This window comes from Dipodomys spectabilis, unplaced genomic scaffold, assembly GCF_019054845.1.
Source record: "Dipodomys spectabilis isolate Male_0828 unplaced genomic scaffold, ASM1905484v1 ptg000071l, whole genome shotgun sequence".
NCBI lineage: Eukaryota > Metazoa > Chordata > Mammalia > Rodentia > Heteromyidae > Dipodomys > Dipodomys spectabilis.
Genome location: NW_024870748.1, coordinates 6,897,124 through 6,924,107, shown reverse-complemented (window position 1 = coordinate 6,924,107; position 26,984 = coordinate 6,897,124). Strand labels below are relative to the sequence as shown.

General features: G+C 45.1%; 1 protein-coding gene across 1 annotated transcript; it reads right to left on the bottom strand.

The window, feature by feature from the left end:
- Nucleotides 1-11,266: 11,266 nt before the first annotated feature.
- Nucleotides 11,267-25,688, bottom strand: Sash3 (SAM and SH3 domain containing 3). Its single transcript, XM_042682407.1, has 8 exons — nucleotides 25,411-25,688; nucleotides 17,112-17,207; nucleotides 16,568-16,714; nucleotides 14,736-14,877; nucleotides 13,382-13,530; nucleotides 13,025-13,234; nucleotides 12,756-12,906; nucleotides 11,267-12,207 (listed from the first exon to the last, which is right to left on the bottom strand). Exons 1-8 carry the CDS (start codon nucleotides 25,465-25,467, stop codon nucleotides 12,017-12,019), a joined length of 1,143 nt encoding a protein of 380 aa, XP_042538341.1. The 5' UTR covers nucleotides 25,468-25,688; the 3' UTR covers nucleotides 11,267-12,016.
- Nucleotides 25,689-26,984: the final 1,296 nt, after the last annotated feature.

The window sequence follows — 26,984 nt, the reverse complement described above, 5'->3', positions numbered from 1 at the left end:
CCCACACATCCATCCCAGGGCACCACGCAGAGGCAGGTAGGCACAGGAGAAAGATTATTATAAGGTTTATTAGAGGAGCTATATTTCCCCCAGAGAGAGAGAACATGGCAGCCTCCGCTATCTAGGTAGCAGGAGGGTCTGGGGGAGTAGGAAGTGAGGTAGATGGGAGCTCAGGTGGGTCTGGTTGGAGAGAGGGAGGGGCTAGCTCTATGGCAGGAACTCCAGAGCTGGGAGGAGTTCAGGTCTGAGTGGAGCTGAGGACCAAAGGTGGAGATAATACTAACAGTTATGAGACATAATAGCCAGTAACTGAGAGGGAAGAAGGTTCAGCAGGCATGTATCAGTGCCCTAAGCTGCCTGCCCTGATGGGAGGAGAAGGGAAAGATGGCTCATTGTGAACTGGACTTGAACTTTGTGGTCTTGAGTCAGACCTCCCCTGAAGGTGCAAGAGAGTTGCCCAATGGAAGTCTTGTGCTCAGGAATGATCCTTCAACTACAAACTGAGAAGATTTATGGCTGGCCTGAATTCTTTAGAAGGACTTTCTATTACTAGCCTCTCTGAGCACAAGATCTGACATCCTCAGTCAATCCTTGAAGCCCAATACCTCCTGGGAGCCTAATAAGCTTGATTCTGGGCTACAGAAGAATCAGCAGATATGCACGTAAATGGCCTCTGTACCCAGTTTTGAGCTCAGTACCTTGAAGATTATAGAAAGGTCAAATAATTACCATCTACTGCCATTGTCAGAAACTCAATGTGTTATTTACTTCTCAATGATCCCAAGTGGTATTACTAGACCACTATTCTAATTTTACAGAAAATAAACACATATGCATATAATTTACCTGATATCATGCAACCAATAAGTGGCAGAGCTAGGTATTTTTGTACACTATATTAACTAGATGGGCCTTGAAGTAATGAAAACAGAGTTGAAGGATAGTACAAATGGAAGCAATCATATACATTATCATTCACTGGGCATTTATGCTGGAGGCTGTGCTAGCATGTTAGTCTATTACATCTTTACGAAAGCCCTATAGAACTAGCACTGTGTTCCCCATCTTTTGATGTGGAAAATGAGGCTTAAGTTAGTTAAGTAACTCTAAAGTAACCCAACAAGGTAGGCTGGGAAAGTAGCCCAGTGGTCGAGCACTTGCCTCATGTTCCCAAGACTGGATTCAATCCCTACACCTAGTTAGTAAGTAACAGCTAAGCCTTGAATTCAGATTGGCCCAAACTCCTAAATTCTAGAACTTCCCTTCCGTAGAGAAGATTCCACTTGTCCCTTTGCCCTGGAGAGGTCTGTGAATGGAGGAAGAATATCATTACAGCAGCCTATCCTCACCCTGCCAAGGGGGAGGCTACAGTCCTTTGGGCCTCTGCCATCCCAGACTTCTTGTGGTATATCTGTAGATATGAAGAGTAAGCTTTTTAAGCCTCAGATCTTGATCTGTTGTGTTCATGGCACTAATTATCTTCTAGAAGTCTGAGGGGCTGGATGAGTGGTGCTGGAACCCCTGCTGGATGAGGAGATCTGGGCTGAACAGGAGATCTGGGCTGAACTGGAGATCTACTGAGCAGTCTTTCTTGTCTTTCAGTCACTGCTGGCCTGTTGTCTGCATTTCCTTGATTCTCCTCCTTGACAGAACTTCCCAAACTCTGCGATCATTGGATTCTTTGTGTGACAACTTCATCATGTCATCCCTGTTTAGACCAAACTGAGCCCCATATCTCTTGAGATATCCTCCCACTCCCCAACCTTGTCCCCAGGTAGGAAAGCATTTCTTTCTTTTATTGAGGGAGGTTATTTTTATTTACTTGTTTGCAAATACAAATTTTTTGGTGGTACTGGCGTTTGAACCCAGGGCTTTGTTCTTGGTAAGCAGGCACTTTTGATGCTGAGCTGCCCCTCTATGTCTGATTTTTATTTTTTTTGTTGTTGGTCCGGTCGTGGGGCTTGAACTCAGAGCCTGGGCTCTGTCCCTCAGCCTCTCTATGCTCAAGGCTAGTGCTCTACTACTTGAGCCACAGCTCCATTTCCAGCTTTTTCTGAGTATTTTATTGTAGATAAGTGTCTTACAAACTTCCCTGCCTGGGCTGGCTTTGACTGGTTCTTAGTGACATTGTCTCCCTTCCTGTCTGCGTGTGCATCTGAGCATGAACCACTTCCATCAGGAATCCCAGTAGCTAGGATAACAGCCACACACCACTGAGTCCTGCTTTTTGTTGAGAAGAGGTCTTACAAACTTTATTTACTGCCCAGTTGGGACTTGAACTATGATGCCAACAATCTCAGCCTCCCATGTATCTAGGATTACCGGCATGAACTGTTACCCAACTACAACTGATGTAGTGATAAGTGTACATTTTGGAATGACTATACCTAAGTTATTCTTTTTTTGTGGTACTAGGAATTAAACCCAGGTGTTGTACATGCTAGGGAAGCATTCGACCTCTTGAGCCATTCCTCCAGTTCAGGACAGCATTCCAAAATATCATTTTTCATATATTCTTATTTATTTATTATTGTGAAAATAACATACAGAAGGGTTACAATTATATGAGCAAGGTAATGAGTACATTTCTTATCAAGCATTGCTGCCTCCTCCTTTGTTTCCTCTTAACATCCCTTCCCATCTCCCCACCTCCCAGTCCCCCCCCACCCCCCTCTCCCCCTTCCCCCACACCAAAGTTGTAAAGTTCATTTTTCTTTTCTTTTCTTTTTTTTTGGGGGGGGGGGTCTGGTCGTGGGGCCTGAACTCTGGGCCTGGGCGCTGTCCCTCAGCTCTTCAGCTCAAGGCTAGCGCTCTACCACTTGAGCCACAGAGCCACTTCCAGCTTTTTTCTTTTTGCTTATGTGGTGCTGAGGAACTGAACCCAGGGCCTCATGCATGCAAGGCAAGCACTCTACAACTGAGCCACCTTCTCAGCCCCTAAAGTTCATTTTTCTACATAATGTCTTGTACATCTCATTGTTACAATGGGTCTACCTGTATCCCTATTTAAACAATTTATTTTTCCCTTCCCCTCCACAAATTATACAAACATCAAATACAGTGAAAACAGGAGTTATACTGTGGGAGAGGGACATACAAAGCAACAAAGAAATCATCTTATAAATATGTTAGAAACAATAGAAAGAAAAAACATTTGAATCCTTATCTTGGGGTTCATTTCGCCTAACATCAACTTAGTTGACCGTTTCTGCTTGTCTCAGACATATACTAGTTATTGCAAATGAGGAAAACCATGGGACCTATGTTTCTTTGGACCTGGCTTACTTCACTTAATATAATTTTTTTCCAAGTCTTTCCATTTCCTAACAAATGTAGCAATGTCATTCTTTCTGATGGAAGCATAGAATTCCATTGTGTATATATACCACATTTTCTTGATCCATTCATCTACTGAGGGGCATCTGGGTTGGTTCCATATCTTAGCTATGGTAAATAGTGCTGCAACAAACATAGTTGTGCTGGTAGCTTTAATATGGTCTTGTTTGTAATCAATTGGGTAAATGCCCAAAAGTGGGATTGCTAGGTCATAGGGGAGCTCTATGTGGAGTCTTTTGAGGAACCTCCATACTCCTTTCCAAAGTGGTTGAACAAGTTTATACTCCTACCAACAATGCAGTAGGGTTCCCTTCTGTTCACATCCCCTCCAGCATCTGTTGTTATTAGAGTTCTTGATTATAGCCATTCTAACTGGGGTGAGGTGGTATCTCAATGTTGTTTTGATTTGCATTTCTTTTTTTTGGGGGGGGGGGTTGTGGGGCCTGAACTCTGGGCCTGGGTGCTGTCCCTTAGCTCTTCAGCTCAAGGCTAGCTCTCTACCACTTGAGCCACAGCACCATTTCTGGCTTTTTTTCTTTTTGCTTATATGGTGCTGGGGAATTGAACCCAGGGCCTCAGGCATGCAAGGCAAGTGCTCTACCACTGAGCCACTTTCCCAGCTCCATGATTTGCATTTCTTTTATGGCTAGGAAGGTTGAGCATTTCTTCATGTGTCTATTGGCCATCCTTCTTTCCTCTTCAGAGAAGTTTCTCTGAAAGTCTTTAGCCCACTTATTTATTGGGCAGTTGTTTCTTTGAGGATTTGTTGTTGGGGGATTTAATTTTTTGAGTTCCAGGTATATTTTAGATATGAGACCCTTGTCTGTTGTAAGGCTAGTGAAGATCTTCTCCCAATCCGTGGGCTTTTTCTATCGATCTTGCTAGCTATGTCCTTTGCCATGCAGAAGCTCTGCAATTTCATGCAATCCCATTTGTCCAACCTTTCTTTGATTTGTTGTGTTTCCGGGTCTCTATTAAGAAAATTTCAGCCTGTGCCAAGGAGACCTAGGATTTCTCCTATTCCACCCTGTAATGTTTTCAGGGTGTCTGCTTTGACTCCAAGGTCTTTGATCCATTTGGAGTTGATTCTGGTGCAGGGTGATATATAAGGATCTAGCTTTAGTTTTCTACAAGTGATTAACCAATTTTGCCAGCACCATTTACTGAAGAGGCTGTCTTTCTTCCATTCTATTTTTTTAGCTCCCTTATCAAAGATTAGATGGCTATAGGTTTGTAGGTTCATTTCTGGGTTTTCAATTCTATTCTATTGGTCCTGAGGTCTGTTCTTGTACCAGTACGAAGCTGTTTTGATTACTATGGTTTTGTAGTAGAGTTTGAAATTTGGTATTGATATTCCTCCAGCACTGTTCTTTCTGCTAAGGATCGCTTTTGCTATTCGGGGTCTTTTATTGTTCCATATGAATATTTGGATTGCCTCTTCTATTTCCTTGAAGAATGAGGTTGGGATATTGATAGATATTGCATTGAATTTGTAGATAGCCTTGGGAAGTATTGCCATTTTCACAAGGTTGATTCTTCCAATCCAGGAGCATGGGAGGTTTTTCCACTAAGTTCTGTTTTGATTTCCTTTTTCAGGTTTTTAAAGTTTTCATCATAGAGTTCCTTCACTTCTTTGGTTAATTCCTAGGTATTTTATTTTTATGGGGCTATTACGAATGGAGTTACTTTCCTGATTTCAGCCACACTTTTCTCATTGTTGGCATACAGAAAAGCCATGGATTTTTTTTGGGGGGAGGGGGTCCGGTCGGAGGCCTGAAATCTGGGCCTGGGCGCTGTCCCTCAGCTCTTCAGCTCAAGGCTAGCACCCTACCACTTGAGCCACAGCACCACTTCCGGCTTTTTTTTTCTGTTATGTGGTGCTGAGGAATCGAACGCAGGGCTTCATGCATGCAAGGCAAGCGCTCTACCACTGAGCCACCTTCTCAGCCCAAAGCCATTGATTTTTTGTTTTGTTTTGTTTTGTTTTTGGGTCTGGTTGTGGGGCTTAAACTCTGGGCCTGGGTGTTGTCCTTCAGCTCTTCAGCTCAAGGCTAGCACCCTACCACTAGAGCCGCAGCACCACTTCCAGCTTTTTTCTGCTTATGTGATGCTGAGGAATCGAATCCAGGGCCTCATGCATGCTAGGCAAGCACTCTACCACTGGGCCAACTTCCCAGCCCAAAGCCATTGATTTTTGAGGGTTAATTTTATACCCTGCTACTTTGCCAAAGTTTTGAATCAGCTTGAGTAAGTAGGGAGTGGATTCTGTGGGATTCTTTAAATACAAGATCATGTCATCTGCAAAGAGAGAGTGTTTTACTTCATCTTTCCCTATTTGGATCCCTTTTATGTTTGCATCTTGTCTTATTTCTGTTGCTAGGCATTCTAATACTAAATTGAAGAGAAGTGGAGAGAGTGGACATCCTTGTCTCGTTCCTGAGTTTAGAGGAAATGGCTTTAGTTTCTCACCATTAAGTATAATGCTGGCTGTAGATTTGTCATATATAGCCTTTATTGTATTGAGGAATGTTCCCTAGATTCCTAGTTTTTCCAGAACCTTCATCATAAAGAGGTGTTGGATCTGGTCAAATGCTTTTCCTGCATCTATTGAGATAACCATGTGGTTCTTATCCTTGCTCCTGTTGATGTGACGAATTATGTTAATTGATTTGCGTATATTGAACCAGCTTTTCATCCCTGAAATGAATCCTGTTTGATCGTGGTGTATGAGTTTTTGGATGAATTGTTGAAGTCTATTGGCTAAAATTTTGTTGAGAAGTTTTGCATCAATGTTCATCAAAGAAACGGGCCTATAGTTCTCTTTCTTTGATCAGTCCCTGCCTGGTTTTGGGATGAGGGTTATTATGGCTTCACAGAAAGAGTTCGGTAGTGAACTTTCTCTTTCAATTTCATTGAAGATTTGGAGTAGTATTGGTGTGAGCTCTGCTTTGAAGGCCTTGTAGAATTCTGCTGTAAATCCATCTGGTCCTGGGCTTTTCTTAGATGGGAGGTCTCTTATTGCTGTTTCTATTTCGATGCTTGATATGGGTCTGTTAAGTTGGTTTAACTCATCTTGGTTTAGTTTTGGCATGTCGATATTTGCTAGGAAAAGGTCCATTTCTGCCAAGTTCTCAAACTTATTAGCATAAAGGTTTGAGAAGTATTCCCTGATAATGTTCTGAATCTTGGTTGTTTCTGTGGTGTTATCTCTGAGTTTGTTTATTTGGGTGTGTTCTCTTCTTTTTCTGATAAGATTTGTTAAAGGTCTGTCAATTTTGTTAATTTTTTTGAAGAACCAACTCTTTGTTTTGTTGATTATTTCTATGTTTTTGGGGGCAGGGGGTTCTAATTCGTTTAATTCTGATTTATTTATTTCTGCCTACTGGATTGGAGTTTATCTTGCTGCTCTTTTTCAAGGAGGTTCAGATGTCTCATAAATTGTTGGTTTCAGGGGCTGGGAAGGTGACTCAGTGGTAGAGCGCTTGCCTTGCATGCCTGAGGTCCTGGATTCGATTCCTCAGCACTACATAAGCAAAAAGAAAAAAGTCAGAAGTGGCACTGTGGCTCAAGTGGTAGAGCGCTAGCCTTGAGCTGAAGAGCTGAGGGACAGCGCCCAGGCCCAGAGTTTCAGGCCCCACGACCAGACCCAAAAAAATTAAAAAAAAATTAAAAAAATAAATTGTTGGTTTCAGATCTCTCCAATTTGTTGATGTAGGAACTCAGAGCTATAAACTTGCCTCTGAGTACTGCCTTTGCTGTGTCCCAGAGGAGCTGGTAATTTGAGTGTTCATTTTTGTTGAATATCGTGAACATCTGAATTTCCTTTCTAATCTCTTCCATGACCCACTGGTGATTCAACAGTGTGTTACAGGACTTTTACTGCCTCCATGTGTTACAAGACTTTCTTTGGTGGCTTTTGGTGTTGAGTTCCAATTTTATTCCCTTGTGGTCTGAGAGTATGCAAGGTATAACTTCAATGTTTCTGAAAGAGATATTCTTTTTCTGATATTTTCCTTTCATCAGCTTAGAGCTGAAAGTAATTGCCCAGAGTTGGTCTGTTGTTATTTGTTCTGTTTTGTGATGCAAGAGATTGAATCTAAGACCTTGTACATGCTAAGCAAGTGGTCTATTGCTGAGCCTTACCAAGGAGTTTTAAAAGGTTGGGGCTCCTTGGGTGTATGGTGCTTTCAGTTCTAAGCTGGCAATCTACCACTTGAAGAATGCCTCCAATATGGGTGTGTAGAATTTTAAAGCCCTTTGTATGTTATTTTCTACTAATTCCCATCTTTCCAGAAGTCTTTTTTGCTTACCTACAGTGGAGACCAGAGGTTTGGTCCTTATTGTTGGTTAATTTAGTTTATTTTTATTTGTTATTTTTCCATTAAGGCTGGTGCTAGATTTCTCACGCCCCACCTCCACTTCTGGCCTTTTGCTGGTTAATAGGGGATAAGAGTCTAACAAACTTTGCTAACCCAGCTGACTTCAAACCAGGATCCTCAGATCTCAACCTCTTGAGTAGCTAGGATTACAAACAATAGCCACCATTGCCCAACTTTATTTGGTTTATTTTGAGACTGAATCTTGCTACATACCCCAGGCAGGCATGAAATTTGCTATGTAGCTAAGTCTAGCCTCTAATTTGAAGTTTTCCTGCCTCAGCTTCATTGGTTCTGGGACTATAGGTATGCTTCATTGCCCTTGGCAAATTTTTTTGTCGGTTGTGGGGCTTGAACTCTGGGCCTGGGCACTGTCCCTCAGCTCTTTAGCTCAAGGTGAATGCTCTACCACTTGAGCTACAATGCCACTTCCGGTTTTCTAGTGGTTTATTGGAGATAAGAGTCTCACGGACATTCTTGCCCAGGCTGGCTTTGAACTGTGATCCTCAGATCTCAGCCTTCTGAGTAGCTAGGGTTATAGGCGTGAGCCACTGGCACCCAGCATTTTAATTTTTGAAAATTAAAATGCTTATTTTTCCTTTGAAATTCAAAAGAAACAAGAATGTAAAAAGTGAACAGTGGAACCCTAGATCATCTCCTAGTTCATCTCTCACAAGACCACTGCCTATAGCCATTTGGTGCTGATTTTTCCAGTCTTTATTCTGAATGTTTTCATTTTTTTTATTAAAAGCAGAAACATCCTAGAAATAATTTTAAATACTTGCTTTTCTCCTTGATAGAATAGAAGCTTATTTTACCACAAAATGTCTATGTATTGTTTACATAGTTTTAAACTTCAGAGTAAAAGAAATCAAGATTTCACCATACCATTAAAATAGTTTTCTATAACATTATGATTTATGGTTACATGGCAAATCAATTTACCATTAATGTACCTATTTCTCCTTTTGAGTTGTTTTAAAGTATTTGCTATTATATAGAGAGCTGTTGTGAAGATCCTTGTCCATGTATTTGTGTGTCTTTGTATGTCTCTGTAGGGCAAAACTTGGAAGAGGAAAGGATGAATCAAAGGTTCAGATTGTCCTCTGAAGTGCCCATAGCCAAAACCTTTTGAGAAGCAGTGAAGTATAGGAGTTAAGTACCTGGGCTTGGGAATCAGGCTTTCCTCTGGCTCTGTGGTTTCCTAGTCACCCTCTTCAACTTTTCTGAGCTTCAGTTTCCTCCTCTGCAAGTTGGGATGATGATACCTAACTCAGAAGGACACTGATAATGTATGTGCTGATAAAGTGCTCAGTCCTGGGTTCACTGAAGTCAGCAATTATTCAGTCCCCTTGGGGGATTTAAAGCTATTAGGGCTCTTGTTTCTTGGGTGAGGATAATGCTCAAAGAAGATGACCTGGAATGAGGGTGGCCTTGTCCTCATTCTTGTAGCAGCTGCCATTCCAGTCTGCTCTCCCAAGCGCAGTTAATGCTGCAGAAACAGAAAGGAAGCCAGGAACGTCCCAGAAGATGGTATAATCATACTGGGCATTTAATGGGGCCCAGCAGGAGCCCCATTTTTTCAGAGACAAAGCCTTGCTGGTCTCAATTCTCCCCCTCTTTCACTCTGAACAACCCCAGGCAGGCCCTTCTTTGCAAGGGGGAAAATTCTTCCAGGTTCTTATTAAAATGAATGGTTATACCAGGCACTGGTGGCACATGCCTATAATTCTAGTTACTCAGGAAGCTGACATCTGAGGATTGCGGTTCAAAGATGGCCTGGGCAGGAAAGTCCGTAAGACTTTCATCTCCAATAAACTACTAAGAAAAAGCCAGAAGTGGACTACCCTTGAGAAAAAGAAGCTCAGAGACAGCACTCAGGCCCTGAGTTCAAGCACCAGGACCAACTCACACACACACACACACACACACACACACACACACACACAAAGATGGTTATGGGATAAGGAAAATAGCTGTCTTACTGTGTGCTCTCAGACCTCTGTGAAGCCTGTGGTCATGAGAGCCTGAACCTTCTTACCAGGAAGGCTGATTAGAGGGAAGGGCATAACTACCTAGGGCATTGGGTAGAGCTTTAGGTCTATAGAGTCAAGGGCATAATTGGGGAAGGAAAAGATGGCCCTAAGAGGACAGTGGAAGGATATTTTGCTGAGACTATCTTTGAAGGTGAACCATTTGCTCCTCTTCCCAACTCTCTCATTAAGAAAAAAGGCTAGAACCAAGCATTGGTGGTTCATGCTTGTCATCCTAGCTACTCAGGAGACTTAGATCTAAGGACTGCAGGGTTTTTTTGTTTTTGTTTTTGGTTTTTTTTTTTTTGGTCAGTCATGGAGCTGGGCCTGGGTGCTGTCCCTCAGGTCTTCAGGTCAAGGCGAGTGCTCTAGCTCTACCATTTGAGCCACAGCACCACTTCCAGTTTTCTGAGTGGTTTATTAGAGATAAGAGTCTCACAGACTTTCCTGCCTGGGCTGGCTTTGAACTGCAATCCCTTACTAGCTACGATTACAGGAGTGGGCTACCAGCACCCGGCTCTGAGACTCTTATCTCCAATTAACCACTCAAAAACCAGAAGTGGAGTTGTGGGCCAAGTGATAGAGCACTAGCCTTGAGCCAAGAAAAGCTCAGAGACAGCACCCAGGCCCAGAGTTCAAGCCCTGTGACCAACTAAATTAATCAAGTAAACAGAGACATTTAGTTGTTCCTATATTTATTGCTATCAACAAGTCCCCCTCCACCCCTTCATATTTACATCCAACTCCTTCTCCAAAGCTAGCTTTTACTGAAGTTCATGATAGTAGGCCAGCAAGCATGGTCACATCTAGGTAATCCTAGATATAGTAGGCAGTGTTTGTCCTGCACATGGGGAGAGCTCTCAGAATGATTGAAGGCACAGACTGCTACTGGGATAAAGGGAGGCCCCACCAACAGGTACTCTTCCCACGTTCTATACTTCATCATCACCAGAACTTTTAGCAAAGCAATGTTGAGGGTAGTGGACTCTCATCGTCAAACACAGTCCTTTCTTTGCTTGTGAGGGTCCATACAAATGGCCAAGGTTATACCCATATCTGCATTTGGCTTCTAAGGGCCAGTTGTGTCTTTAGAAACAAGATGTGACCACCTGTCATCTATCACCTGGGAAAACTCATTTGAGGAAGATAAGAACAGAAGGGAGGCATATATTGACTGAGGTATGGATAATTCTTTAAGCTGGGAGAAGTTGGGGCTCCACCTGAGCTCATACTTTCATGGGAAGCTATAAAATAGATGAACAGAGCTGGGTGCTGGTGGCTCACACCTGTAATCCTAGCTATGCAAGAGACTGCAATCTGAGGAACATGGGTTGAAGTCAGGCCAGGCAGGAAAGTCTGTGAGACTCTTTATCTCTAATAAACTACTCAGAAAAAGCTGGAGGTGGAGCTGTGGGTCAAGTGCTACAGTCCTAGCCTTGAATGAAAAATGAAGCTCAGGGACAGGGCTCAGGCCCTGAGTTTTAGCTCCAGGACCAGCAAAACAAAAACAGCCACAACAAAAAAGGTGAACAGAAGTCATTTCATTTGCAACCCAAGGCCCCACCAGGCTCTTCAATAAATTCCACTGGTGTCGCAGGCTGAAAGTAGCAAAAGGGTAGACACTTAAAGATGAAGAGCTGACAAGGCTCTTGATGGCCATTCATTTTAACCCCAGCCTGTCCTAAGGTCAGAAGTCCAAGGGATAGCCACTTGGGTCAAGTCTCAGAGTGATACAGTGGCCCAAACCTCTAAGAAGTTAAGGAAGACAGTGGAAATGGTAGCTGTAACTTTCTTCAGACCTTTGGGGACTCTGGATTCACCTATATCTAAAAAGCGTCCTACAAAATGGGCAGCCTCCCTAGGGGTTTGAGAATGACCTGAAACACTGACTCGGCACCCTTTGTAGGAGCAGTACAGCAGCAGAGTGGGAATGAGAAGGGTTTGGGGGTCTTGGTGACAAGGGACATGAGAAAATCTCTTGGTATTCCACTTGGTGTGGCCAAGCCTGGGAGTGGATGGTCCTAGGAGGGGGCTGTGCTGTCAGTTGCTGGTGGAAGGAGGGGTTGGGCAGGTGGGATGTGCCTTTAGACAACACCGTACCCACTTCAGCTGAGCCTGTAGGGCTCTGGCCAGGCTATTGGCCATAAGCCCTTCTGGGAAAGAAGGATCAGGCTTTCCACCAGTCTTCTGGTCCAGGCCATTATAGGAGACTGGATCAATCCTTGTGGCCTCTGTAGCTCAGGCCCAGCCCTAGCCCATGCCTTCTTCATGTCAAGGTGCTCCAGCCAGGGAAAGGCCATGTAGTTGCTCTTCAGTGCTGGCCAGCTCTGCCTCATCTCGCCCGCTCTCTGAGCCTTCGAAGCAGCCTGAGTCACGCGGGATGTCCACCTTGGGATCTGATACTGTGTGTGCCACTGGCTCCTGGCTGCTCTCGGTTCCCTCTTCTGCCTCCTCACTGCCAGCTGCCAAGGATGAGAAGAAAAGATAGAATGTGGGGCCTTGGTCCTAATTTGGGAGGTCAGGAAGCCCTGGGATGTCTCTTAGAGGCAGTGATGGTGGAAATCTCATGTATACAGTCAGGTTTCCCCTAGCCTCCTCTACCACCTCTTCCTCTCCTCTCTACACTTCCAGCTAAAAAGCAGATAGGAGTTATTTCCAGGCCCACAAGATCCAAATTTTCTAGTTCTGAAGTGGAACCAGGCAACCGGGGCTTGAATCTTGGCTCTGTTACCCAGATTTGACATTTTATATAAATGCTTTCCCTTCTCCAACCTTAGTCTCCCCTTTGAACCAAAAAGGGATGGGGCCCAATCACCTCTACAACTTCTTCCCCTATCTCTTCCCCCCACCAAGTTTCCCTGACATTCAAATTCAAGTGCAGAGACTGCCTCTCTAATGCGGAGGGGCTCTGGGACAGTATGTGTATGCAAGATATAAGGCCAGGGCAAGCCTTTGCCCCCTGGAATGCCAACAGGCCTCAATGCCCATCTTTTCTCCTGAAGCCACTCACTGTCATAGTCCAGTAGCAGCTCTGCAGCTGTGAGAAGCTTAGCCCGGTGCTGTGGGTCCATGATATTTAGCTCATTGAGGTGTGTTTCCCGCAGCTCTTTGAAGTCCTCCAGTGTCTGGTAGCCATTGAGCAGCAAGGTGGATGTGTGCTCCTGGGGACAAAGGCAAGCCACCAACTGTTTATAAGCCATCCCTGTCTAGAACTTTCCCCCTACATGTAGCAGTAGCCTTAGGCCCCCAACTCAGGAGCAAGTGGGCCTAAAGTCAAACCTCCAGGCCAATGCGCTCCAGCAGTTCATGCAGTGTCTTCGGCTTGGGCCTTTTGCCCTTGCTCTGGCGGCGACTGGTGCGGGCAGGCCCCACGGTCTCCTCAGGCAGCACATCCACATAGATGAACTTGAAAGAACCCAGCTTGCCATTCAGCAGGCCTAGCCATGTGCCCACAGGCGGCTTTTCAATGATCTGGATCACATCTCCTTTCTGTTTGGGGAGGAGAGGAGAAGAGGGTAGGGAAGAGAGGGGTAGGGTCCTGTGGCTTCTGCTGATGTTCTGCTACCCTGGCTCAGTCTAGCCTTCTTTGTGGCTTCAGCCGTCCAGATTCTTGAGGGGCCTGGACGCCAACCTTACCTGCAGTTTCAGTGAATCATGGTCATAGGGGCTGGGAGTGAAGTCAGTGTGGACTCGTGCCCGACCACAGAAGGGCCCTGTGTACTGAGGGGCTGGTGGTTCCTCCACGAAGCTGCCAGAGCTTGGACTGGGGCTACAAAGTTCACTACCTGCAGGAGATAGGGTAGGGAGTGGAGCAGTTTTAGCTTTGTCCTAAGACACCCGGGGAAGTCTGAGCCTAACAGGTGCTTTCCTTGGAAATGCCTACATCCAGGCTGGAGAAAAACACTCTGGCAAGCCTCACACTGCAGCAGCTAGGGAAGGGGGAGGGGAAGTCAACCCATCCCTTTGGACACCTGGAGAAGGTGAACTTCACCTCTGGGGTCGCAGCTAATGAAAACTTCATAATAGGAAGAGAAATTGTTCACAGATCAAAGTATGAGCAAGCTGGAACCCTAGAAGGTTCATATCCCCAATGACCAGATGAGGAAACTGGAGTACAGATGGGCCGAGTGACTTACGCAAGGCCTTTTACTCTGCTGAAACTTGGCAGCACTAACCCCATAGACTACATTTCTTCACTCCCATTCCAGTGCTCAGGAAAGTCACACTTTGCATTAATATTTTTACTTTCTCTACTTAGTAAGACTCAAGATTTAGTTACACTATCTCGCAGAAACCCAGACATACTCTTTCTCCCTGGGAAGGGCAGAGTGATGTGCATCTTAAGTGGATTTTTGTTGGGGACACAGAAGTGTCTGTAGACCCAGACAAAGAGGAAAATTTGGAATGGGCCTGAAGGTCAAGAAAAGCAGTACTTTAGGGCTCCCTCCCAGAGCCCCATGGCCCCTCCTCCAGGCTGGGAAGCTCATCAAGTTTTTATCCCCACAGAACCAGCTGTTAAACAGCACACTACTGAAAATGCTAAGTGGTGCCTTAAGCCACCAAACCAAAGTCTGGGGCCAAGATATCTCCTTATAGCTGGACATCCTATGTTCCTATATCAGTCTAGGATATCAGAGGCCCAGAGAGCTATAGTCTCTGCCTCTCCCTGGAAGGGTGAGAACAGGCTGTTCCAACACAGCAATGATATTCCTCCCCTGTGGGCCCCTCTAAGGCCTGAAGACAGCTAGTGAAAACTCCTCTATGGCAGACCTGAGTCACTTTGGACAAGTCACTTAACTCCTCTCAGTTTCCATATCAGTGAAGTGGGGACGATAATATAATTCTATGAGATTGTTATGATAGTTCAATGTGAAGGTTGGGAAAGTTCCAGCACGCAGTCAATAAACATTCATTTTTCTTACCATCCCACTGACACTACTCTAACCTTTTCTCTAGATGTAGCAAGTACTCTTCTACCTGCTCTACTCACCTGTTGATGCCTGGCGAATGAGCACTGGGAGGTCATGCTCTTCCTGCTCGGAAAAGGCCAAGGCCATCTTCTCATGTCCAGGACTTTCCAGGCCAAAGTCTGGAGATGTTGGGGAGGCTGAGCCCTCCTCCAGTGTGTCTCCCTGCAAAGAGGTGGGTAGAAGTCTTGAGCAGACTCACTGGGGGACAGATAAACCAGGCCCAAGTGCAGAGGAACTCTGTCACCTCTGCCTTAGTTTCTTCTTATTTTTAGGTCTGAGACCAAGGCTCAAGCCGCTTTTACTCATTGGCTAGCTCTCTACCAATTGAGCCATGCCTCCAACCCCTATCCTGCCTATGTTGCAGAATGAGTTTCACTAGTACTAAGTGAATGGGGTTTTTCAGCTTCTAGTGCCAATGTACATGAAGAAAGTTTGCTATTATACACACAGAAAAGGCCATGGTGGCAGAGCTTGGACTCAGAGTTATTGCTATGGCCTAGTCGAACACAGTGGTGCTAAAGAACAACTTACTGTGTCCTCCTGTGTGCCAGACCTCACTATTTCCTTGAATAAAACTCTTGAAGACAAGAAGAATGGTTGGCCTGAGTTAAGAGATGAAGAGTAAGCTTACCAAGGCTCATGAGAATCCATAACCAAGTTGTTCCATAGCTCCTCCCACCTCACTGCATTTCAATGGGATGATGTTTAATAGCTGACTATCTGGGAATAAAGGCCCCAACGCTTTGCCAATTTTTGTATTATAAATACTCCCTCATCATGATCACTGGGTTAAACTACCAGTTGAGGTGGTAGAAGAGATTAAGACATTTCTGCTACATAGATACCATAGACACAAATAGTCTCAATATAGGTATGTTATGGCCCCTGTTTGCAATGGAATTTATTTCAACATCACTATGTATAACTTGATTTTTAGTGATGGTTGTATTCAACAACTGGCTTGCAAGATTTCTGACAATTTAACCAGCTGCTCTCTCAAGCTGGTCGTTAATTCCAGCACATTACTTCTCAGGGCCTCCAGCCCAGCACCCTAGACACCCCATGTGCTTTAAACTACTTGGACTGTGCTTACCCCACAGCTGTCCATGGGTCTGAGGCCAGCCTTCTTGATTTTCTTTACATTCTTCAACTAAACAATGGTTTGACTTACAATCATGTGTCTTGCTGATGGTGTGAAAGCAATGGAATTTGGATCTTTGCCCAGGCTTGCACTATGCAGTTTGGTCCTGTCTGGTGATGCCAGGCAACAGAAGCAAACTACAGTTCCTCATTAGCCACAAAATCATGAAGGGAAACAACTGATACTCTACAGGGTGCCGTGTTGCCAAAATCTGATGTTCAGTAGGCAGGTATAGTCAATGTATTTTTAGCATGGGATAGTCTCCACTTATGATGGCTTTACCAGGACATAAATCTATGGAAAATTGAGCAACATTTGCATTTTTTCCTCTATATCCTCCTGGAATCAGACTTTCCCATTCCAGGAGCTAGTTCCAAGCAAAACTTTGAGGTGACTGGATTTGCCTCAGGTGATCTCATCTCCCTTTCAGTTTTCCCTCCCCCAAAGGCTTGCCTTTGCACAAAGCTTTAACCACCCAGACTTTCAGCCCTCCTTAACCCTCATTCCTTCCCCAACGTGTTTCTGTTCCTATCAATACTTCTTGGCTGCTTTTTTATGGCTGCTGGTACCTTTCTTTCCTATGTGACCTTTCTGCTGGCACTGAACAGGGTTTTCATGCCTAAGTAGTGGCTGTTCAGGTGCTCATTGTCACCCCGTGCTTGAGTGGCTTCCTTAGCCCCTGGTCCCTATTCTTCTGGGCCGCAGACTCACCATCTCCTCTGACAGGGCCTTCACCATCATCTTGCCCATCTTCCTGTTCATAGTACGGGAAATCACTGCCCTCCACTTCTTCCCCAGTTTTTTGCCACTCTTTGCGACATCCTCTGGAGTAGGGGCACCTGAGTCATCTTCCGGAATCTATGATAAAAAAAAAAAAAAGAGAGAAGATCCAGAACCACTGGAGACTCTGCTTGGTCAAAGGACTTGGAATATGAAGAAGCTTTGGGGTCTCTGAAGATGGTAAAGGGGATGGGACTGAAAGTCCCCCCCCCATTCCCTTCCTCGTTAGCTCCAACCTTCTCCTTAGCCCTATTAATTTATCATGAATCTGCTAATTAATCTGTTAATTTATAATCGAAAGAATGTAAATGAGTGTCCAGAAGTTTGGTGCATGGGAAAATTGGGGTCTTCTGTGTTAAAGGGGGCTTTGACTCCTCCTCAATCCTAATATCTCCTTTCCCTTCTCCTTTCTCCCACCCCCCACATCTTATCCCAGAACCCACAGCCAGATCCCCCAGGAGGCACTGAAACTCACATTATCATCCAGATTAAATTCTTTCTCGCTCACCACGGGGGAGCTGGGTTTGGATTTGGCAAAATCCTTGAAGCTGCTGGAGCGCTGAAGAGAGAGCTGGAAGAAGCAGAGTGTCTCAATCAGTGGTGTTAAAATGGCTGCCCTAGGACTGATCAGTGCACGCCAGGGCAGGGCAGAGCCACATGTGTCCTGAGGGCCCCAGAGCTAATGAGGTGAAGTGTCAAGATGTACTTGGAACTACATGGTTTCATCTTGTTCTTGGCCCTATCGCTGACCACATACCGAGCTCCATACTGCGGAACCCAAGAACTCAGACTAAGTCCAAATTTTCCCCAGTGCCTGAAATTTTGGTCCCACATTCTTGTGTGAAAGACTGAATGAGTCAGAGCAAATACATGCTCTTGCATATATGAGAACTTCACCATAGGTTAACAGAACAATTTCCTCCGGAACCCAGTGGCTCTGGCCTTCATGCCCTGGACCTGCACTGAGCCTGTTCTGTACTTATCACAATAGGGGCAGACATAATGCAGCTGGATGAACTTTTGTCCCAGGAAAAGTAAAACAATCCTGCCAGAAGCTAGCAAGACCTGGGATTATACCTTCTGGAAAACTACAGTAGAGGTTTACTCAGAGAAAGTACCTACAGATTTGGAACACAAATGATTGCAGCTAATTTAAATAAACAAAGCTGCCATTTTCTCTTTATTCATCTCAGCTTAACCTCATCACTGATGGAATGAGCTAGCAACTGTTCACAATGGCTGGTGTTTAGGCTTTCAAGAATGACATGTTTGTGTTGATGAGACTGCTTGCAGGAAATGAGTTTTCTTAACTGTATATGCATGAGCATATGAAGATAACAGCCAGAAACCAGGGCAAAGCATGAAGCAGAGCAGGCCATAGACACAAGAAGTTGAGGCTGAGCTTGTATCAAGATAAACACCCAATACTAGAAGATACACACAGGAACTAGGGTTCACAGATGGCCAGACAGATAGAGTAGGATAGACTGCAGACACCCAAGATAAGACCATGAGGAACTGAAGCCCCAAACCCACACTAAGCCAAAAGTTTCGCATCCTCTTTCCTACTAAATGAGGTGTGTGTCTAGTGGCGGACCCACCGAGTAGAGGCACAATCACCTGTCCCTCAGCACATGTACAATTGATCCTAACTTTTGTGGACTGTAGTAGAGCACAACAGTATTCCTTTTGGGTCTTGATCAAAGCTCAGTCAGGATTCGATGGTCAAGGGTCACACATTCCTAGAGGTAGTTGACCAGAAACTAGGTCACTAAGGGGTTGTGAATGGGTATAGAGAGGGGAAAGTGTGACCATGGGTTGACTGCTGTGGTTCCCATGCATCTCCTCCATCCTCCTGCCTTAATATTTTTCCCTTCCTATTATTGTTTCCATCTTTTCTCCCTTTCTTTCCCATCTTCTACATCTTCCATTCATTTCCTCCTCTTGTATGCTAGGATGCAGCTGCCTGGATAACTTCCTCTTCTTATTACATGGAAAAGAAGGAACAGAGAGAGGGTGGGCACCAGGCTGGCGTGGGCCCAAGGAGGGCAGGCAAGGCCACTATTTATAGGGCTATGGGGCCTATTATGGTCTTCCCTCCACTACTCTTTAGCCATGTCTGCAGACTAGGAGGCTGAGAGTCGCCCCTGAAGCCCCGGGGAATGGTGAGGCTGGAAAGCAAGCAGAAGGGCAGGAGTGGGGCCGGAAGCAGGCTTTGTTAGGGAAGAGTAAGCTCATGGCTTGGTTGCTTTCTAATCGTAACTCTTTCCCTGGGCCTTTTCCTGTCATTAATCTGCAGTCTAGGGGCTGGGAGGAGGGGCCTTTGGCTCTCCAGCCCTGTGTAAGGGCACCTCTGTCCCAGCTTTAGGCCAAAGCAAGTGCCACAATCCCAAAAGGCCACAGAGGTGGTGCTAGGGCTTGAGTCCAGTGCAACTCCCTAGCCAAGGATGATGGAAAAGATTATCACAGGTTCTTGACCAATGGAAAGGGCCAGTCAGGGTTGTCTTTTTCCAGGCCCATCTCCAATCTTAGAGGCAGTGCCAAACACTGTAACTACCTTTCATTGACCCTAGGGTGCTTACACTCAGGGCTAGATTGAAATCCTTGAACTCATTTTGGTTTTCTGCATATTCTGTCTTTGGCGGGGAATACTCACTGGGAGTCATGCAAGTGTGTGAGCAAGTATCATGTACTGTTGACCTTTTCAAGTCCATGGCCTTGTGGAAAGCTACATTTCTGGCATTAGACACTTCCAAGTTCAACTGTGGGATGTGTGACCTTGGGAGACTTATTCAACTTTCTAGAAGCCCAGTTTTCTCATTTGGCTCTATTACTGCCCAGCTGCATAAGTTACTTAGTGTTTCTCACGTGCTGTGTTCTTATCAATAAAAAGGAAGACCAAAGCGTCTACCTCATTGGGCTGTTGAAAGTGAAATGAATGAACACACACAGAGTGCTAAGAGCATCACATGACACCACAGTCCCTCACTCAGTGCTAGTTTATGCTTAGCCTTCTGTGTGATCCACCTCCAATATACTGGAGATTAAAACCAGGGCCTCATGGTGACCCAGATCCACACTCATACCCTGGGAATTTCTCCCTCTGAAAAATTCTACCTGCTCTCTGTCACCCATGGTTTCTTTCCTCCTACAAATTCCAATTTCACTGGAAGCAACTCAAACGCTCATTAATGGTAGGATGAGTAAATCAATCGTGGCAGAGTCATACAGTAGAACAGTACTAGTCAGTGAGACAGTGCAATTATCCCAACAATATGGATGGATGTCATCAATACACTATTGAGAAAAAGACGCCAGCCCACAAAGTATATGTGATATGCCTCTACCTACACCAAGTTCAAAACCAAGCAGAAGAAATCTGTGCTATTCAAAAACAGGAAATTGGTTATTCTTGGAGTAGGAGAGTATATACTTACTGGCCAGGGACATGAGAGAAGCTTCAGGAAGTGTTTATTTCTTGGTCTGGGTGCTTCCTGGGTGTCCATTTTATAGAAACGCACTGAGTGATACACTGATGATTCATGCACTTATTTACATGGATGTTAAACTTCAATAAAAAAGGGTTTCCACCGCAGTTTCAAAGGTAGCATTCTACAGAAATCCTTCCCTGATCACTGTAGAGACCCACACTGCTTCGGGTTTCATCCCCTCCTTAGTGTCTCCTGAGCAACTCTCTCATTTCCTTCAGTGCTGTGGATCCGTGCGTGTGTGTGTGTGTGTGTGTGTGTGTGTGTGAGAGAGAGAGAGAGAGAGAGAGAGAGAGAGAGAGAGAGAGAGAGAGAGAGAGAGAGAGAGACTTGCCATTGAAAAGTTAAACATCACTCATGTGACTGACACACTGCCAAGTGCTACATGTATGTCAGCTTGTCCCAGGTTCGGCAGCCCTTTGTTACATCTCATCTAAGAGACTGACATGTAGAGAAATGATGGGTTCTACGCAGCTCATAGTGGAAAGAGAAGTCACTCAAATCCAGATGTGACTCTGGAAGGTCATGAGTGTTGGTGTGCTGGGCCACCTCAGAACTCATGCAGTTGCCCACACCCCAAAAGAGAAGTGAGATTGAGTGCAGCGCTGACTGCAGGTGGAGTTTGCTTGGAGCCACCAGGAGAATTGTAGGGAGAAATGGCAGAGGAAGAGTTCAGAGGATGATGGACCAGGTACTAGAGATAGGATTTCTCCAGGTGGAGTTGGAACAAGAATGAGAACTGAGGATGATTGGAGCATGGTGGAGTGCTGGGTATGCCACTGGCTGTGGTGAAAGGTACAGTACAAAAAGCTGTAGAAAGCATTTGCCAGCCATTCCAAGGAATCCTGTGGGCAGCGATGCCTACAAGTTGAATGCCTTTCATCTGAAATACTTAGGACTAAATATATTTCAGATTTTAATTTTTGTGATATTTGTATTTGTGGATGGGATCCAAGTCTGAACACAAAATTCATTCATGTTTCATGTATTCCCGATATACATAGCTTGAAAATTTTATTCTTCTTTTTTCTTTCTTTTCTTTTTCTTTCTCTTATCTTTTTTCTTTCTTTTCTTTTTCTTTCTCTTATCTCTATGTCCTTTTCTTTTCTTTCTTTTCTCTCTTTTCTGTTTATTCCTTCCCTCCTTTTTTCTTTCTTCCCTTTCCTTCTTTACTTTCTTCCTTCCTTCCTTCTTTCCTTACTTCCTTTCTTCTCTCCTTTCCTTTCCTCGCTTTCTTTCTTCTCTTTCTTCCTTTCTTCTCTCTCTCTCTCTCTCTCTCTCTCTCTCTCTCTCTCTCTCTCTCTTTCTTTCTTTCTTTCTTTCTGCCTGTGAGCTGTCCCTAAGGTTTTTGGGCTCAAGGCTAGTGCTCTACCACTTTGAGCCACAGCTCCACTTCTGTTTTTCTTGTGGTTAATTGGAGATAAGTCTCATGGACTTTCCTGCCTGGGCTGCTTTGAACCATGATTCTCACATCTCAGCCTCTTGAGTAGCTAGGATTATATGTATAAGCTACCAGCACCAGTTATTCCTTTCTTTCTTTAAACAGAGTCTCACAAGGTAGTCTAGCCTGACCTGGAACTCTTAATCCTCCTGTCTCAGCCTCCTGAGTACTGATATTTGCACACCACCAAGCCTAGCTTTGAAGTAATTTTATACAATACTTAAGCATGCTTGCATTTTGACTGCGATGTTGCATAAAGTCAAGTGTGGAATTTTCCACTTGTGGTATCATATTGGTGCTCAAAAAGTTTCAGATTTTGGAGATTCTAGATTTCAGATTATGGATATTCCACGTGTACTGAAATTATGAAGCATATGCTGGTGAAGTTGTCTTGATAGAGGTGTGATATAGCAAGAGAACATGGGCAAAGTAGTGTCCTAGACTGGAAAAGTTAGAGGAAAGAAAAGATTGGAAGGAGGGAGCAACTAACCACTTGAACAGAAGCCTACATTCTCTTCTATATCCCTAGTAGGAAGTCTGAGAGGGAATTGGAAAGGGACAAGTCACTTCCTGTACCCAGCACTGGTCTGTGACTGAAATAAGATGAAAGGCAATACGGAATAAGTAAGAACTTGGAAGAGATTCAAGACTCCGATGAGCAACTAAGTGATGTGTTCTGACCTCAGGGTTGCCCTATTCCTTCATGATCTACAGTAGCTACTGCATCCTCACCATTGGAGAAGTCCTACTCCCTCCTCTGCTGTGCTGTCTGGAAGATCTCTTACCCTACAGCCATCTGGATATGCACTGAACAGCTCTCCTATTGGTGGGCTTAGTATTTTATGCTTAACAGACTTTTTTTAGTAGTAGTTTGTTGTGTTGTTGTTGGTGGTGGTGGTTGTTGTTGTGGTAGTGGTGGTGGTGGTGGTGGTGTGTGTGTGTGGGGGGGGGTAATGGGGATTGAACTCAGAGCCTAATGCTTGTTATGAAGTCTCTCTACTTGTTGAGCCATTCTTCAGGCCCTTTTTTCATGCTTTGGAAATCATTAAAGGGACAAGAGAGTAGTAGGAGTTTAACAAATTTGTAGTCAATACATCCTGGCTTGTGTCCCTGCTCCACAGCTCAATAGCTGTGTGACCTTCAGAAAAACCCCATCTGAGTCTTGGGTATAAAATAGGGTGGTCCACATTATCTGTTTTACCTTGCCAGGGTACCGTGAGATGTCTGAGAGCTAAGAGATGGGCACATACAAAGCACAGTGCTTGGCACCTGAGGAACTCTTTCTCATGGTGGCTCCTAGAGCTGTTAAGTCTTGTTTCCTCTCCTTAAGGGATGGGACCACAGCTCTTCTTTGTAGAGTGCTCTCTAGTTTGTCTATGTCAAAGCAGGCCCCACCTTGTGCTCTTGAGTACATGTGAGCACTCATACTATTGTTTCAGGTGATCAGTATAACCTCCTGAGGTAAATCAGAAGTTATTCTCCTTTTCAGACATGAAGAAAATGAAGTCCAAAGGCAGCTAATAAGTCAGTGAATTGTCCAAGACCCTATACCTAAAACATGACAGACTCAAAAGTCTACTTTCTTGTCCCCTACATGGCACAATCTCCATTTGGCAGAACTGAGGAGAAGCAGGGGCGAAAGAGAGACTTCCCTTGCATTTATGCTTTTGCCTCCACCATATTTTGTCAGTCTCCAGAGGAGAGGGACTTGCCCACAGTCATCACAGAAGTGGTGATGGAGCTGTCCTTCCCTTCTGGAAGCTTGGCTTATTTTTGTTTTTTGATTTTGTTGGTCTTGGGACTTGAACTCTGGGCCTGGGCGCTGTCCCTCAGCTCTTCAGCTCAAGGTGAGCACTCTACAACTTGAGCCACAGTGCCATTTCTAGTTTTCTAGTGGTTCATTGGAGATAAGGTCTCATGGGCTTTCCTGCGTAGGCTGGCTTTGAATCATGATCCTCAGGTCTCAGCCTCTTGAGTAGCTAGGATTACAGGCGTGAGCCACCAGCACCCAGCCTATAGAGGCTTGGCTTTTCTAAGAACATTTGCACAATTATGTGGCTTAGAGCACATGGAAGCAAGCTCGTTTTGGCTCTTGGAGACTGGCATAGACTCTGGTAGGGGTGGAGACGAGTTTGCCTTGACTACCCTCCTCTAAAGGTCTCAGACCAGACCGTCACATAGATTTCGCTTTTCCTGGAAGAGCCATAGGCGAAATTCCAGAGGCCTACCTAACAAACACAGAATCTGGGTAATGGAAACCAAGCAAGAAGGAAGATGACATCTGATTCTCTGGGTCATTGGACACCTTCACCTGAGGTGGCACAGGGTACTAGTGTCAAAGTGTCAGCTCTTTCTCAGACTCTTTCCTCCAGCTCAGCTCCCCTGTGGTTTGGGGCCTAGCAGTGTCTGTAGAGCAGTCTCTGTTTCCTACCATCGTCATCCAGAGAGCAAGGGGAAGTGGCCCCAGTCACCGCTGAGGAATGGCAGCCAATAGCAGGCCTGCTAGACCTAGTACTATGCAAGGTTTGGGCAGAGGTGACAGGGCCCATGGGAAGATTTGTGAATCTCCCCCACCCTCACCCCCACAACTGCAACCTTAGAGAAGCAGCTGGGGTGGGGACAGTACTGCCGGAAGTGGCAGCCATCCAGGACCTGAGAGATAGGGCAGGATGCACACCCCACTGCCCTGAGACTCAGTCTCAGTCACTGCCTGGGAGCTGTTCCCTTGACATAGGGGCTTCCCCCATAGAACACCTGGTGTGAACTCCAGGGGAAATAGAGAGGACAGAATGAGGGTGTGGAGTCCCTGGTCTTGGCTTGAGATTTTGGATCTGGCTCCATTCTGCTTTTTTAGAGTGGACCTGTGGTCCCACTGGATGTGCAGGATGCACTTAGCTGATTGCCTGGGGAATCCTATCATCAAATCAATTTCAACAAGAGAAATCTACATCTGATAGAACCTCCAAGAAACCTAGATCTGGCAGAGCTTTCAAGAATCTCCCAGTCCAGCCTCTGTCCCAGGAGAGTGAGCATCTCAGCAACCTATGTCAGAGGTCTTCCTTCCTGGCCTTTCAAATCTGCCCCTCCCCCACCCCACGCTGATTTTCCCCTTTTTAGCTCTTTCATGCCTATTCACCATCTCACCAGCTTCATTTTTCATGCCTTACAAACAAGTTCCCCCTTCCCTGTGCTGTCAAGTCACCCTGCATCCCACACAGTTTGGTGCCCTTTTTCCTTGAGTCTGGAAATCAACTCAGACACCACCCATCTCCTTGGGAGCTAAATAGAGCTAAGCATACTGGGCAGGGGTGGGGGGGTGGGGGGGTGGGGGGGTGGGGGGGGGTGGGCCCCAGACAAAGGACAGAGGATCTGGTAATATCTTGGCTGGATAGTTTAGTGGAGCCACCCAGAGAGTGGGATGGTTCCTGAGAGGCTATGCTTGGGCAAACATGGTAGCAAAACCAAGTGTAAGGGAGTTAGAATTAAGTACAGTCTGAGGAATCAAGTTGATCGTTGCATTGTGGAATTCTCAGATTCTAGTCTGTGATTCTCACTCCGAATTTTTACTTCTTTATTCCATTGTGGTAGGATTAGATTCTGTAGCTCCAAATTTCTAGGATTCTACCCTGTAGTTCTGTTACTCCAGAGTTTTAAAAGTCCTTTTTATATTCCAGTTACTGTAGTAACATTTGGGTCCTTGTCTGGTTTCCCCCTGGGAGAATGGTCCTCACCTACAGGCTCAACATATGGCCTTTTGCTCTTTTCACCTCTTAAGAATTATGGACAGCACAGGTGGAGAGCACAGAGGGGAAAGGAAGAAGTTAGCTCCCAAAGATGCTCCTCACCTTTTTCTTCTGAGTGGGCTCCTTCTCGCTGGCGTTGGAGGGCTTACGGCGCAACATGGTTCTCCACCCTGGCAAAACTCTAGCCCTGCTCTCCTAGGTGTCAAGATGCAGAGGCTTGTTGTTCAGCCTTGCCAGCACTGTCTAGGGGGCACAGCATGGACCGAGCCTCTGGCTGCTACTCTGACTGTTGTACTGACAGCTTGGGGGTGCAGGCCATGGACACCCGGCAGCAACAGCATACAGGAAGCCCTGCCACGTGACCTGCTCTTACGGCAATTGCAGCCCCTGCTGGCCCCTAGGGAGGAAGGAAGTCCCAGCTTCAGTCTCCAGAGATTCTGATACAGACAGCTCTTTGGCTAAACAATCACAGAAAACACCCTACCCTGTTGTTGGCCTGTCAATCATCATTGATCCTGCTAGAAGTTCCTACTCAAGCCTTATACTCACTAATCAAAATCCAGAAACAGAAGATGGACAATCTCACTGCTCCTGAGTCAGTGCCCCTGATCATTTTGTATCTTCAAGATCACTACACTACCATTACTATGACCCTGAGAGCCATCATTTCAATAGCCATCACCACTGCTACCATCACTCCTATCAAGAGCCATCACCAGAGAGCCACCACCCCCTATTACCATCAGCCCCACAGTCGTCATCCCTGCAGCTATTGGCGCTCCTACGGCCACCACCTCGGCATTCAGCACCCAGCTATCAGCACTGCTTCTATCACCTTCTACACATTATAATCATCTGCATGACGCTCTCAGCCCTCCAACCCTCATCACTACAGTCATCACTTCTTCAACCACCATGCCTCCCTGCAGCAGACACTCTAGAGACATCATTCCAGCTTCAAGAATTTACCAGATGTCTATGTGCTCATTTTGTGGATTATCTGTGGAAGACTTTTTTTTTTTGCAATCCTAAATATGGGACATAAAGCCTTCTGCATGCTAAGCAAGTGCACTATCAACTCAGCTGCATTCTCTTCTCTTGTGGCAAATATTTTAATAACTTCAATGACTTATTCTTACTACAAAAGCATGTGATATCCATCACATAGAATTTAGCAAACACATAAAAAATTTTTAGAATTGTCTATAGATTATGCATATATGAAAATAGAATAATGAAACCGGTTGAAATTGTTACAGGGGGAGGGGAGAATAGGGAGAGGGACAGAGGGAGGTTGTGGGGGTACATTGTATGTCACAATGAAACCTTCCTTGTACAACAACTGTGTGCTAATGATTTTTTTTTAAAAAACGGTCATAATTTCTTCCTTTTTAGATGAGTATCCTTTTCTGTTTTAAGGATGTTACCTTTCTGTTTTGTGTGCCACTGCCATTGGGCTCTCTCTCAACTTTCTTGCTCATGATGCTCTACTGTGTGGTATACCTCCAGCCCAGCAGTCTGCTGGCTATTTGGAGACAGAATCTCAGTCTATTCTGCCTGGACTGGCTTTAACTTCAGTCCACAAGGTCTCAGCCTCCTGAGTAGCTATGATCACAGGACTGAGCCAACCACGTCTGGCTTAATCCGTTACCTTTCTGTTTACACACCTTTTTCCT

Excerpts from the sequence above, each read along its gene's own strand:
- Sash3 (XM_042682407.1), bottom strand. The coding sequence starts at position 25,467 with ATGTTGCGCCGTAAGCCCTCCAACGCCAGCGAGAAGGAGCCCACTCAG. Across the intron at positions 13,531-14,735 it reads CATTCGCCAGGCATCAACAG|GTAGTGAACTTTGTAGCCCC; the intron begins GTGAGTAGAGCA and ends TATCTCCTGCAG. Across the intron at positions 12,208-12,755 it reads GCTGCTACTGGACTATGACA|CTGGCAGTGAGGAGGCAGAA; the intron begins GTGAGTGGCTTC and ends CATCCTTGGCAG.